This window comes from Gobius niger, assembly GCF_951799975.1.
Source record: "Gobius niger genome assembly, chromosome: 12".
Classification (NCBI taxonomy): Eukaryota; Metazoa; Chordata; class Actinopteri; order Gobiiformes; family Gobiidae; genus Gobius; species Gobius niger.
In genome coordinates, this window is record NC_136863.1 from 13715225 (window position 1) to 13730047 (window position 14823).

The 14823-nt window shown below is 41.3% G+C and overlaps 1 protein-coding gene across 4 annotated transcripts in view; it reads right to left on the bottom strand.

The window, feature by feature from the left end:
• abcc8 (ATP-binding cassette, sub-family C (CFTR/MRP), member 8) overlaps positions 1–14823 on the bottom strand; it is a 54134-nt gene that overhangs the window by 34657 nt on the left and 4654 nt on the right. For all 4 annotated transcript variants that reach the window (XM_079567173.1, XM_079567174.1, XM_079567175.1 and 1 more), the window contains exons 3-9: positions 14344–14485; positions 13936–14057; positions 12991–13157; positions 10351–10593; positions 5501–5689; positions 3597–3761; positions 3046–3201 (exon numbers count right to left, since the gene is read on the bottom strand). In XM_079567173.1, coding sequence (XP_079423299.1) covers positions 3046–3201; positions 3597–3761; positions 5501–5689; positions 10351–10593; positions 12991–13157; positions 13936–14057; positions 14344–14485 — 1184 coding nt within the window. The remainder of the gene's footprint in view (positions 1–3045; positions 3202–3596; positions 3762–5500; positions 5690–10350; positions 10594–12990; positions 13158–13935; positions 14058–14343; positions 14486–14823) is intronic.

The following is a 14823-nucleotide window of genomic DNA, read 5'->3' on the forward strand; positions in this document are numbered from 1 at the left end:
CCCACCTCTGCCTTAACAATTGCACACTCTGAACCAAGTCTGATTAACATTCACTTCACACAGTCTGTCATTACAGCAAAAGAAAGTAAAAGATGAGGTACTCTCTCTCTCTGGTTTCCTGACTCCTCTCTCTCTGGTTTCCTGCCTGCTGTTGTGTCTGGCATTGCCCCTGATCCCCGGCACATTCAGAAACCCCTGTGGCGCTCCCAAGCAGATGGAGAATGATGTGACATTTGCCCACCCACTCCCTGTCCTTCATTTGTTCCAATCTAGCGTGTGCCACTGGAGGCGACTGTGGGGCATCGCTATCGTCACTGACTACTGACCAAGGCTATTTCTCTCTACATTAAAAGCATCAGACGTGGGAGTAATAATATGAGCAGGGCCCCTGTCTAATAATTACAGCAGAAAGCGCAGCTGATTGGCCACGGTATTGGAAAGTCTGGTGCTGCCCACACTTTCGTGCCATTAGCGGCTTTTGTCAACTGGGCCCAGTCTAGCTCAGTAATTGCAGCACTCCAGAGTTTAATAAAGAGAATGAGAGCCACAGGGGCCAAATTGATAAAAGCTGGAGGAACATTCAAAATGAAAGTGATAAAAGTTTCATAACCAGATGCCAGAGGAAAGTGAGATGTTTTGTCCGCCGGTCACTCGTTGCTGTTTAGCTGATCCTTGGGGGAAAACAACTTCAATTGGACATTGACAACAACAAAATAGAGAGGGTAGGTAGACAGATATGAGCTCGATGTGGATTTTAAAAGCCCAAATACAGCAAGAAAAGCGGCTTTGTGCAGTGTTGAAGTCGGACATAAGGTTCAAACGGAGATTACTGCTGTTAGAAACCCAAAGGAATCAGCGTGAGGTTCCGGCATCTGCTCCTCTGCTTTGTTTGATCTCAAAGGATCGATTTAGAGCTTATGTTAGACACATTCTTGTTTTTTTGTGGCTTTCAGGGACAAAAAACAGCTACAAGCTTTTAAATTGAGGTTTGTCTCATGCAACAAAATACTATCTTGAATAAAGTTAAGGGTTCCTTTTTACATTTTAAGCATCATTTGCAAATAGATGTTTTATACTGGGGCTGCGTGACTTAGATTTGCAATTCATAAAGCAAGTAACAAAGGTAGGATAAAGCCACCAGTCGAACCATAGAATAACGGTAATTTCAGCAGAGTAAAAACATTCATTTTAGTGAATGTATAATGCATCTGAATGGAAATAACTACGTGCAGATGAATAATTCCAGCTCATCATTTGCATAGAACACTCTATACTTTCTGCCTCCCTGGAACAACAGCACATTCTCTGGAGCCTATATCTCCGCAGCCCCAGCGTTACTGGAAATGTGCTATAAACACATTACATCACAGTGATAGGACAACATCAGAAAGGTCACATGGCGAATGTTCAACACTGTTTCGTGTGTCCTTCGAGACAAAATCCCACCTGACGGCTGATTTTCACGCTCACATCTGAATGCGGTGTTATACATTATAGAAAAAATAAATGTAGCCCCATGACAACAGAGACGACAGCAATATAGAAAAGCATACAGATCTAAACAGAAGCACATGTGATGTGATACAATCTAATTAGATGGAAGTAAATGGCGCATGATACAGTGCATTTAAATAATATGGATGCACAAGCAGATCTACAACCCATTTAAGATGATAGCCTATGGTCCACTTCACTTTATATTTTAACCTACGTCCATCCATCCATTTACACAATAACATCACTTTGTGTTAATTTACGCAACTGATATATCAAAAATAAGTGCATTTATTCCATTGAATGCTTTTAAAGGAATAGGCCACCGTTTTTACATACTGAGATATGCTCTTACCTCACTTTAGCCGGGTTAATATATCCCCGTCTGGTCTTTGTCCGTGCGCTCTGCCAGGCAAACGGAGCACATACGCAGCCTCTCCCACATGTCACATAGCTCCAAAAAAGCTCACGATAGAAGCTACCAAGCTCTTCCACGTGTTCCCTATTTAAATAAAGTTACGTGAAGTGTTTTCTTGCAAAGTATATTTACACAGAAATGTAGCATGTCGATTTTATAAGCAAATAAAAAGGGGGACTATATTGTGAGGCGTAATGATACGAGGAGTAAAACGTCCGCGCAGTAACTCCTAAAGGTTATTGACGGAAGTGAGCGGGGGGAAATCTTTAGGAGTTACTGCGCGGACGTTTTACTCCTCGTATCATTACGCCTCATAATATAGTCCCCCTTTTTATTTGCTTATAAAATCGACATGCTACATTTCTGTGTAAATATACTTCGCATGAAAACACTTCACGTAACTTTATTTAAATAGGGAACACGTGGAAGAGCTTGGTAGCTTCTATCGTGAGCTTTTTTGGAGCTATGTGATATGTGGGAGAGGCTGCGTATGTGCTCCGTTTGCCTGGCAGAGCGCACGGACAAAGACCAGACGGGGATATATTAACCCGGCTAAAGTGAGGTAAGAGCATATCTCAGTATGTAAAAACGGTGGCCTATTCCTTTAAGTCCAGATCGAGAGCACTTGAGACGACCTCTTGAATTGTAACTGTTTTTCCTAATTTGTATGCCATTTTATTTTGAGAATTGTTATTGAAATTGTTATTGAAAACTCTTAGCCAGGACTCCGTTGTAAAGAGGTTTGGGGACTTTCCTGGCTAAACAAAGGTTAAAGGGACTAGATTGAAGTTGACGTTTTTATACTCGCTACTGTCACCTCAGGTCTTGTCCGTAGCTGCAATTTCGGCAATTTCTGCAATGATGGCACTTCAGACCCGAATTAACACCTTTTTGAGTCACAGTGCAGGATTGTAGAGGCAGTTGTGGTGAACAGGTCTGGGTTCATTCCACACATTAGGACATGGCTGGAACATGTAGGGGGAGGAAAATACATACTTTTTACATTATAAAACTCCCGTCTAGTCCCTTTAAATATAAATTATATATATATATTTTATCTATTTTTGTGAGATAAGATGTTTTTGTGGTTGTAGAGATCCCTGTCTTGAGATCTACTGTATGTGAGCCCTTACCTGTACTGGCATCGCCCATAGATTCGGACAGATGAAGAAGAACCACATGAGCTGGTTGGTATCTATGGCGACCAGGTTGCAGATCTGAGCCACAGTGAGGTCCCCCATCGACATGTTAGACGTGCACAGGCGCATGATCTTGTTGTAGATTTTAGTCTGGGAAAAAAAGCACAAACTCGATCTGAGGTTCACATTTACAGCAAGGTAAGGACTTTATTTGCAAAGCATTCATAGCCATCGATGGGGATGCTGTTTTTGGAATATTCAATGACAAAGGCTACAAAGTAATGCAAATTTGATGATATTTACACATTTTTTGCAAACACTTTCAAAATAAAACCTTATGGTAACTTCAAATAATAATTTTAGTAATGATCTTCCCATTTTAGATCAATTTAAGGCTTGATTTGGTCTTGATTTAGCATTATTCAAGTCCTGTTTAGACACAATTTGAAAAAGAGAGGAAAAAAGAAAGTACACGATTGTTGTTTCAGACCACTACATGATAAAATAGATAGATACATTTTTAACATGACTCGATTTGTGTGTACCTGTATGGCCCCACGCAGGTTAATCCCCGTCTCAATGGCCACATAGTACGACGCCTGGAGGAAGGTTCTCTGGAGCAACAGGGCGATGAACAGCAGCACAGCCAGCACGTACGCATTCTCCAAAAACTCTTTAGAGGAGATGAAGTAAATCCCCAACAGCCTCTTCTGAAAGCACAGGGTGAGATATCGACTGGTTTAACCTTGCTATTCTCAAGGTAAACCTTCACAAGTGAAAAGATTTTATTTCAGCAAAGCCAATGACGTCCGTCCCAGCACACAGAAATAAAATGTAAGGTTATAAACGGAGATGTTTGCAATTTCACCTCGCAGCAAGAAGAAATATTTGACAAAAACACCGAGCCTACAAATGAATGAAGTAATGACCGTCCATGAAATGAGAGTGATTGAAACAAACAATAAGCTATTGGAACATGATATGGGGCTTCCTGAAACTTAAATTAATTTTGCAACAGGAGGATCATTTTCTCAGCTCTCCCAAGACAATACACAAATTATTGATTAGAAGTGTGGCTGTCCAAATTAATCCAACCCTAAAATTTCCTCATTTAGCTTCATGTCCGCTTTTCTACTAGCCCTGCAAAACAGCACAGTCGATAACTTTGAATTACAAAATGACAGTTTGGTGTCTGAGAAAATATCAGACGTCTGCCAGCTTGCACCTTGAGGAATGTAGGAAATAAGATACAAGGAATAAGTGATGAATGTTTGATGAGGCCTCCATCAGAAAAGCAGCGGGGCAAGTAGCCAACTGTGGGGAGGACGCGGTGTCATGTCCAAAAAGTCTCCCCAGGTCGTGACCTTAAATAGACACAAGGCTGCCTCTTGAGCTTTTGTCTCCTGTTAAGTCTAGGCTAGCAATAATATATTAAAAATGCTGATGAATAAACAAACTACAGAAATACCAAACATGCTTCTGCTGATGATGAGACTAGACTGATAATAATGATGTTAATGGAGATATAGATGGGATAATCAAAAAAAAAAGAAGAAAATTTGAAAGATAAAATACATATTCATTTGTTCCAACTTTATTATGGATTTGATAATATACAATTAAGCAATACCATAAACAGAAAGGTTTTCCTAATCCTAACCATCTTTAAAGTGGATATTTGTCTACCTGTGGTGAAAGCCAACCAACATCTCCATGGTGATGAGCTGGTGATGTCGCTGTAAGTTTAAAGCACCACCCACTCTTTTCAATTTTCAAGCCGTGAAAGTCAAAGGTAACTGAGCATAAACTCCCAGCTGCAGCGTAGACTTGTTTCTGGCTCTCACAGCCCGATTCTTCGTGTTCGATTAAATATATGCATGTTTTAGGCATGTGTACAGCATTTGTCAAACAGCAAAGAGAATTAGGGCGGACTACTACAAAATTACATTGTTCTGATTTAGATTTAGATTTAGATTTAGATTTAGACTTATACTTTTATTTTTATGTTCAATAAATATGCGTTATATGGCAGGTTTGTGGCCAATGCCTAGCCACATGCTATAATGTTAAACACAGTGGATTATCTGTTTGGCTGTTCATTCTCAAACAATAAATTGAACCTTGAATTTGGGACTGTCCAGAATGCACCATATTGTTTCTGAAAAGGCTGTAACCTTTGAGAGACACAAAGCTGCCTCTTGAGCTTCTGTCTCCTACTCAGTCTACACATTTCAACTTTCTAAGGATAAGTACATATACATGAATACATTGTAATAAATTATAAAAACAATGTGTGCATTAAATAGCTAGACACTGAACACTTGACAATTTGATGCATTGTCATTCAGTCACTCTTTATAAACCTCCATTCTCTCACTCATTCAGGCACATGGGGGAAGTGTCTTGCCTCGACATCCTAAGAATAAACGAATCAATAGCAGAGCCTTACCGGCGATTGTATTGTGCGGTTGTCTTTGCTGATGTGGTGCACAATGCCTGAGATGCACAGGGGCCCAGCAAAGCCAAGAAGGTCGGCAAAGAAACGAAACGTGATGCTGAGGATCAATGGTCTCCCGAACGCCTTCCTCAAGGCCTGCCAAATCCATTTGGGACCCTGCGGCGCTATCCCCTGCGGCCTCTACAAACAGTGACAGGACATAAGAAAAAAAGAATCAATAAACCACCTACATGTCCTCGTATGTAGGAGGTCTGTCTGCTTGCGAGATCATGATGCAAGCGCTGCAGAAAACTAGGTTAGACCATTGAGGCTTGTTCACGCAGAGAAAGAGCAGTAATTGGTTGAACATGAATTGTACAAAAGGGCCTTAGTTACAGCAGATTGAGGGCAAGATGAGACTCCTTCTAACTCTTCTAACACAGTTTTATGGTTCAGCTCATTGAGTGTGAATTTACCAAGAAGAAATAATGATGCTGGCAGGCAAATTACACACCATATGCCAGTGACACTGATGAGAAGACTGAAACTGCTTTTCTTATCTCAGTGACTCAGAATTCTTCACTATGAAAAATAATTATGACAATGCTGCCATGTATTTACAAGCAACTATTTAAGATACATGATGTCTTTTGGTAAGCTGTTGTGAGGTACCACTACTCTGAGGCTGAGTGACATCCCCCGACATCCACCATGTACTGCATCTGTCACTCACATTCAAGTGTATCGCATGAGGACACAACAACAGCCTACAAAGGTCAGAGCTGGGAACCTGTCTGCTGCACCCATCATACCAGAAAAAAAGAAAAGAAAATTTGGTGCTAGAACAAAATAAATCTTTTTCTCTAGATACAAAATGTTGATGTCTGGTGGGTCTTGAGAAAGCACCTAAGAAAATGACTTGGTGGTCACAAAGTATACTGGTTTTGCATATCATCATCTGTTCTTTCATTAAAGGGACTAGATGCAAGTTGGTCATTTTATGCTCACTACTGCCACCTCAGGTCTTACACGTAACTGCACCATATATATTAAGCTCGTGCCTGACGGCCTTTAGGACCCGAATTAACAACTTTTTGTGTGGATTTTAGAGGCAGTTGTGGTGAATAGGTCTGGGCTCATTCTACACCTTCGGACATGTAGAGGGAGGAAAATACATAATTTTAACATATTTAAACTTTGTATAGTCTCTTTAAATATAGATATAGAATAATGCAATATGGGAAAAAAATGAAAAAAGAAAGCATTCTTCAGGTACCAGAATCAAATACTGTATCGAGTATCGTTAATGAAAAAAACAACAACTGAGAAGTACCCAGCCCTGCCGTGGACATGCCTTTGATTTAACTTTGAAGTTTGACAGTTTAAGCAAATAATGATTGTGTCCTTTCCGGATTACTGCTCTCCATATCTAACACCGTCTGTGGATGGACACATCATCTGCCAATCACTTTCTATTCGAGTCTCGTCTCTCACTGTCATCAACCTCCAGATTATTTGATGGTGTCATGCGCTAAAATAAAAACGCTTTTTTTCCCCGCTGAGGTATTACAATGGCATCGGGATTTGAAACTAACACCCGGAAAACCTATTGTTGAAACTCGGGCTACTCACTTCTCACTCACACCAAGCGGCTGGCAGCACATCCCTCACCACCCACACAGGCTTTCCATAAAATATTGTCTTCAACTGTACAATCGATTCCAAGTTGTAAACTATGTTGGTATAAAATATGAACGGTGCCCACGTCTAAATATTATAACACTTCATTATTCCAGTCCTGCTAGTTTTGTTAATGTTATGCACCCATCCTCAACCCCAACTCCACCACAGCAGCCTAATTATCAGCCACTGCAATCCACTTTCTACTTGGTGCCTCGGCCTCTGGGGATGATATTTTTCTGACATATTTACATAATTGTACCGCCGATGCCTCCAAAGCTCCAAACTGGAGACATTTTTGAACATTCATAAGGTTAAATAAAGAAAGGTACAGTATACTTGACCCCATAAGACAGTGTGACATTTACATTGGCTTATTCTTCAGTGCTGCTGAGGCAACCTGTCGGGCTGAAGGGTTTTGAGGCCAGTTGTTGAGTTGAGGTTCATGGGGAAATGGCTTTCCAGCAGCAGAGAGGACAGGGTTATTTCAGAGGGAGATAACGCACCCAATTCTCAGACTGCCCTCAGGGAAAAGACTCCCGATGTGTGGCGGGGGATTGAAAGTTGACGCAATCCACCAGGCTTAGTAGCTCCCCCTTACTTTAACTGTATTCTTGTACCAAAGGTTTGGGAGAAATACAATTCAAATTTACTGTGTATGCTTTACTGAATGTGTATAATAAAATCTTACTGAGCTGGACTGCACTCCAAACCCATTAAAAAACATAGGGACCATGCAAACGCCACATAGAAATTGAATCAAATCCAAGTCTTGTCTTTCACTCAGCCACCCTTTTTAACACAAACTATTGAAGCAGCTGTTTCACATGGAGAATGGCTAATTTTATGCCAGAACATTGTTTCATAATCTGTGTGCACACGACTGTGAGGCGACGTGACAAACCTCCTGTGTCTTATGTTCCATTATCAAACACTCGCAGCCAGAGTCAGATCGTGCGTCATCTCCAAAGGCACACAAACAGAGCCATTACCTTGAGCTCACACAGAAAGTCCATGTTTGATTCTCACACTGCGCAGCCGGCTTCACCCCCGCAGAGGTCGCGAAGTCACCTCGTTCACAGTAGAGGGACGCCAGTAGTTTTCAAGCCCCGCCTCCCCCCTCCTCTATTCTGATCCTAGACTTCCATTGGGATTAAGAATCTCTCTCACATCTCTCGAACTTCAGGCGGAAGGAAGTGACCAGCGTTTACACCGGACACACACACAGCGGTGACGGAGCATCGCAACCTTCTAAACATTGGAAAACAACAACCTTTGACTTCAGACCCCAAGGAGAGAAGACAGACCAAAGTGTACTAGTGCGTTACTTCTTTGGATTATCATTTTCTGCTCTGATTTGGATGGTATAAAGACCTGGCTTAAGGATGTTATTTTGACGCAATGCCATATATCTATTTCATTTGTAAAGAATCTTAATATGCAGGAGGGAAAGGGGTTAAAGAGTGGAGGGAGAGACATTCAGCAAGTGGTTAGAGCTGGGAAGAAACTCTTGAAACTCTTAAAGCTGGTACAACGCTCAGCATACAGTATTTATTATGGCTTTAATCCATAGGCCTGTGGAACCAAATACATTTACCCAAGGGCCATTTTGACACTATGGAAAAAAACTATTACTGTATATGAATACAAAGCAACATCATTAAGTCGATTTTCTGCTTGCACTTTTGCTTTATTTTAATAGATATAATGTATCTCTATTACATTTGTTCATTATTTGTGTCGATCTGCTGAGCCGCCACTCCCTATAGGCTCATAACGCGCTATGCGTTGGGCACCACATCTCCAAGGGGCACCACATTGAGGCCAATGCGACTGGACGGCATTATACACTATTTGCACAGCTGTGTTATTAACGCAGCAGACAAAAAACGGCCTGCATTAAATTTGACCGACAATACAACGGAGAGTAAATTTGCTGCAAACTTAAGTTCAGATGTCCTGATAAAACATTAGTGCCATGTAGTGTTCTCTGATGCCTGTGCTCACTGCGGCAAGTGAATGTTAGAGAAAAGGAAAGGGGGAAGGCGCAGAGAGGGAAGACACGTCTGAAGTGTGCTGTGGCTGCAGGGGCGAAGCAGAGGAACTGAGGTTCTGGGGGGAGGGGGCACCAACTGTTACACCTAACCTCTATTATTTAAATTCTACAAATATTATTGGTGTAGTTTTGAGAGTGTATCTAATTATAATTAGCTACCCCTCCTTCCCATTTTTTTTTGGGATGGGGAGAGGAACCATTAGAGATTTCTGTTTAGGGCACCAAAAGGTCTTACAGCGGCCCTGTCGATCTGAGCATAAAAAAATGTGTGAACAGCAGCATGTTGTTCATCATTTATGTCCTTTCATTAAAGTAAATATTGAGTGAGAGACCTTGGGACTGTGTAAGGACCAGACGGGAGCTCAGGGGAGCCGGATTTGACCCGGGGTTTGTGTAGATGTATCATTTTTCAACACATTATGATATTTGGCTTTGGGTATGAGAAATAAGGCCAGTCACAGGAGGCCACAAGCCATTGCCTTATTCCCGGTCCCAACACTGGATAATTAAAGATTATTTTGTCAGCAGGGCATCCAAGGTAAAACAAATTGGAAATCAATATGCAACTCTCTGCACACTCAAGGAGAGTGACTTATTGTGGCTACTCCACAAGGGAAAACATTTTGGCATGACATATTGCCGTGTAGATAAATTGGCCGTATGAGGATAGGGAAAGTGCTTTGTATCACTCTGGCAGGTGTTTCATCCACTGTGATTAATGTCGCACATTTGCCTGAATCCAACACACTGTAAAAGTAGATAGGCTGAGCTTGTAGAAGAGAGCAAACCCCTTAGTGAAGCTCTTTGTCTACTACAGTCACTAATATAAATCTAAACCATTGATCCACTCAAGCATGTGTACAATCAAGAGCATCTCTAACACAACACAAATGCACTGACTCAACACAGTTTCTAGTTGACCCAACCAGGATTGAAGACACAGGAGTGTAATGTAAAGTTCATGCAGAAAGACCTTGAGGCCAGAGATTATATAATCCTCACTCCATTGTTCAGATGAATAGTAAAGCCTCCTAGTGTGGCTCATACTATGTTTGGCTCCAGTCAGGACGGGTCAAAAGTGTAATCAAGCCTGCTCTTTGTCCCAAGTCTGAATATCAACACTAACCTTCTGGTCTTCAAAGGCTTTGCGTAGCTTGATGTAGTTGGTGAGGGCTCTCATTGCGATGGGCAGTTTCCCTATGACCTTCAGGTCGATGGGTCGCCTGTGCGCAGACGTGATGAATGTGTTCATCCACCAGTAAGTGGCTTTTGACAATAAGTTCACAAAGGGCTGTAGGAACCGCACTCCTAGATCCTGGAGATCCTCCGGAGGCTTGACCTCTGTCGGGTTGGCGAAACACATGTAGCGCTGCAAAAAGAGAAAGGTGGTTTATGTTTATGATAGTTGTTTGAAACCCCAGGATTAAAGAGTGTGAATGCAAACGACTGTGATGTTGGAGTAAGTGATAATAACAGTGTTTAGCAGTTTCACCAGGCACACACTGCTTAAGAAAGATGGCACTTGAAGAAGCAATTAGTGTGTTTAATTTAAGTTAAATGGTGTTCTTCTGTGAATAATTAACATTACATTGATGAGGGCTCTGTTTGAAAGGCTTTGTCATATACAGTGCCTCTCGTGAGTATTCATACACCTTGAACTTTTGCACATTTTGTCATGTTTACAACCCTAAACATGAAGATTTTGATTTTTTTACTGAACGTTCACACACAAGTAACAGACAACTGTGACGTGAAAGCAAAATGATACATGATTCTGTTAATTTTCAAAAAATAGAAAAGTGAAAAGTGGGGCTTGCATAAGTATTCATACAGCATTTTCTGAGTGCATTAAATTGCCTTTAAACATTTCTAATGACTCCAGAATGTTCACACCTTGGCCTAACGGTTAAATAGAGGCACCTGTGTGTAATCTACTCTCAGTATAATTTCAGCTCTTCTTTTAGGCCCTCAGAGCTGTGGTCGGAGTGTATTGGTCACTGAACAGCATAATGAAGGTCAAGGAGCTCACCAGAGAGGTCAGGGATAAAGTTGTGGAGAAGTTTAAAGCAGCCTTAAGTTATACAAAGATTTCCCAAGATTTGAACATCTCCTGGAGCACTGTTCAATCCATTGTTCGGAAATGGAAAGAGTAAAGCACCACTGCCAACTTACCAAAGTGTGGTCCTCCACCTAAAATATCAGAGCGAACAAGGAGAACACTGGTCAGAAAGGCAACCAAGTGCCCCATGATAACTCTGGAGGAGCTGTGAAGTCCTGCTGCTGAGCTGGGGGAAACTGTACATGGGACAACTATAAGTCGTATTCTTCACAAATCTGGCCTTCATGGACGAGTGGAAGAAGAAAGCCATTATTGAAAGGAGGCCATAAAAAAATCCCGTTTGAAGTTTGCTAGAAGTCATATGGAGGACACAGCTCCATGTGGAAGAAGGAGCTTTGGTCAGATGAGACAAAAATTGAACTTTTTGGCCCAAATGCAAAACGTTATGTATGGAGCAAATCTGACACTGCTCATCGTCCTGAGTGCACCATCCCCAGTGTCAAATATACGGGGGGGAGCATTATGCTTCTCCTCAGCGGGGACTGGGGAGACTGTAAGAATACTTGTGAAGATGGATGGAGCCAAATACAGAGACATTTTGGAGGAAAACCTGCTGGAGTCAGTAAGAGAACTGAGGCTGGGGCGGAGATTCACCTTCCAGCAGGACAATGACCCGGAGCACAAAGCTAAATCTACAATGGAATGGTTCAATAAAAACATATTTATGTGTTAGAATGGCCCAGTCAAAGTCCTGACCTAAATCCTATTGAAAATCTGTGGAAAGGTCTGAAAACTGCTGTTCACAAACGCTCTCCTTCTAATCTGACAGAGCTGGAGTTGTTTTTTAAAGATGAATGGGCTAAAATGTCACTCTCTACATGTGCTAATCTTGTAGAGTCAAACCCCAAAAGACTTTCTGCTGTTATTACAGCAAAAGGGGGTTCCACAAAGTATTAATTCATGCTGTATGAATACTTATGCAAGCCCCACTTTTCACTTTTCTATTTTTTGAAAAATAACAGAATCATGTATCATTTCGCTTTCACTTCACAGTTGTCTGTTACTTGTGTGTGAACATTAAGTAAACAAATCTAAATAAAATCTTCATGTTTAGGGTTGTAAACATGACAAAATGTGCAAAAGTTCAAGGTATATGAATATTCACGAGAGGCACTGTATTTCAGAGCTATTTTAGAGTACAATTGTGAAAGCCCATATTACTGAATACTTAAATGGTCCTCATGCTAAATTAAAAGCCACTGCTCAAATACTGCTAAATGTATTTCAGCAAAGGGTAGCTTCTTTATTAACAGTGTAACAGTGACTTTAAAACTACAAGGATGGAGAACAAGATTTAGGAGAGACCTTTAGGAATAATCTATTATGTGCCAAGGTTTGATGTTTACAGTCAATTATACATCGACTTTAAAGAGACTAGATGCAAGTTGGTCATTTTATACTCACTACTGCCTCCTCAGGTCATACATATTACTGCACTACACCTTTTTGAGTGACAGTGCAGGATTTTAGAGGCAGTTGTGGTGAATAGGTCTGGGCTCATTCTACATACTAGAACATTGCTGGAACATGTAGGGGGAGGAAAAGACTCAGTTTTAACATTTCTAAACTCCATATAGTTCCTTTAAGGAAAGGTATCTTAGTAAGTATTTGCACTTATCAAAACTATTAAGATGATTCTTCCCTCACCCTTCCCTGGATGACGCTGATCTCCACGGTCAACAGCAGCCCGTAAACCAGCACCAGCAGCCCAGTGATGCAGTACCTCAGCTGTCTGGGACCGATGCCATGCTCTGTGTATTTGGCAAATTTGATGGTCTTCATGATAAAGGCCAGCACCCAGTAAATGAGCAGGGCTAGACAGAGGGGGCAGAGAAGTAAAGCTTTCAGAACATTATCTCAATATGAAACGAATAACCTTCCTTGTATGGTGTTTTTAAAGCTTTCAGAAATAGCTTTGTACTCTACACTACTACACACTATAGCAACAGAACATTTCAATCTAAGAAGAAGATGTGAGAAAATTGTAGATGGGGAGTTATGTCAATGACAGCGGGTCAATGGGTGAACTTTAATGAGAAAATACATCACAGTGAATGAAAGTCTCGCCGTGATTTGAAGATCAAACATAAATATGATTTATAGACGTGCTGGGGGTTGCAAATACGGCAACATGCAGCGCACACAGATGAGTAAATAATGCATGGAGGCAGCAACAAAAATAAAATGGAAAGATTCATGTTTGTTGAAAGAAAAATAATTACAATTCCAAGGCTAGTTCGTTTAACAGATGCAAAAACTGAGGCTGAGGCAGAATAAAGCCAGTAAACCATGCACATGAGGGACAGAAAGTTTATGCCATTTTATGCGAATGGCCGCGTCAACCTCCACAAATCTGTCCCACTGATGCATTCATTAAGGTGGGGGAAGTGTGCCAGTCAGTGTGCATATGCCTCCACCGATGTGAGTTACAGCAAGTCTACTTATATCGTAATGATAAAAAAGTACATTGATTTAAAAGTGCACAGTGGGTTCAGGCAGTGTATATCTATAAAAAAAAATACACTCAGAATTATGTAGAATGTGGAATGTATTGTTTTTTCAAATAGGCAGAGTAAAAGAAAGATACAATACCCAAGAGCAGCTTGGGGAAGTTGGAGGTTTCAATGTTGTGATAATAGACAATGGATGTGATCCCAGCCATGAAGGCAAGAGCTGCAGGCATGTACAGGTGCAGGTGGAGGGACTGGCTGAACCTGCAAAAAAAGGAAAATGATCTCACATTATAACGAGTGTGTAAGAATTCCTCCAATCTATAACAGTTACAGGCCCTTTGTCAAACTAATGCCTGGGCCAGAGGAGCACCCCCTCGGGACCCCCCTGTAAACAATGCGTGCACTGCATACTAATAAAATATACATGCTGTGTTGCTGCTAATACAACATTCAGTTCCTGTGTCTAAGAAGTAACATTAATTCAAATCATGAATTCAGATTATAAGCCAAATATTCATGGAGAAAAGGATTGAATATTTCGACATACCCATCAGACACTATGCCCTCAGCGATCTCACAGACGAGGATGAAGAGGAGGATGAAGGTGAGCAGCCAGCGCAGGTTGTGACCGGGGAAGTGTAACCACGTACTGTGATGGATGTGGACTTTGGAACTCTGACTGCCCCAGCCTGTCACAGGAGGGGGGGGCACAAAAACAGTGTTTACATATCACTTGTATCGGTGACAAAAGGGAACTTGGATATGAAATGCAAAGCGGCTTGTTACTATTGTGTTGTCTGTTGTGGTTGCAGTCGTTGTGGCTACATTTCAATTTCAATAACTCTCACAGGCGACTGACAAAGGGCAAAGCAAAGGTGACGGATTGACCTTAAAATCCAACAGGACAAACAAATTATTCAGATTTAAAGGGTAATTAAAGCGAGTTGCAAATGCCTTCACTCATAAGTGTGTAACTGCACCCAGAGCCTGTTTCTCATCTTTGATCTAACAACAGAACAATGAATCA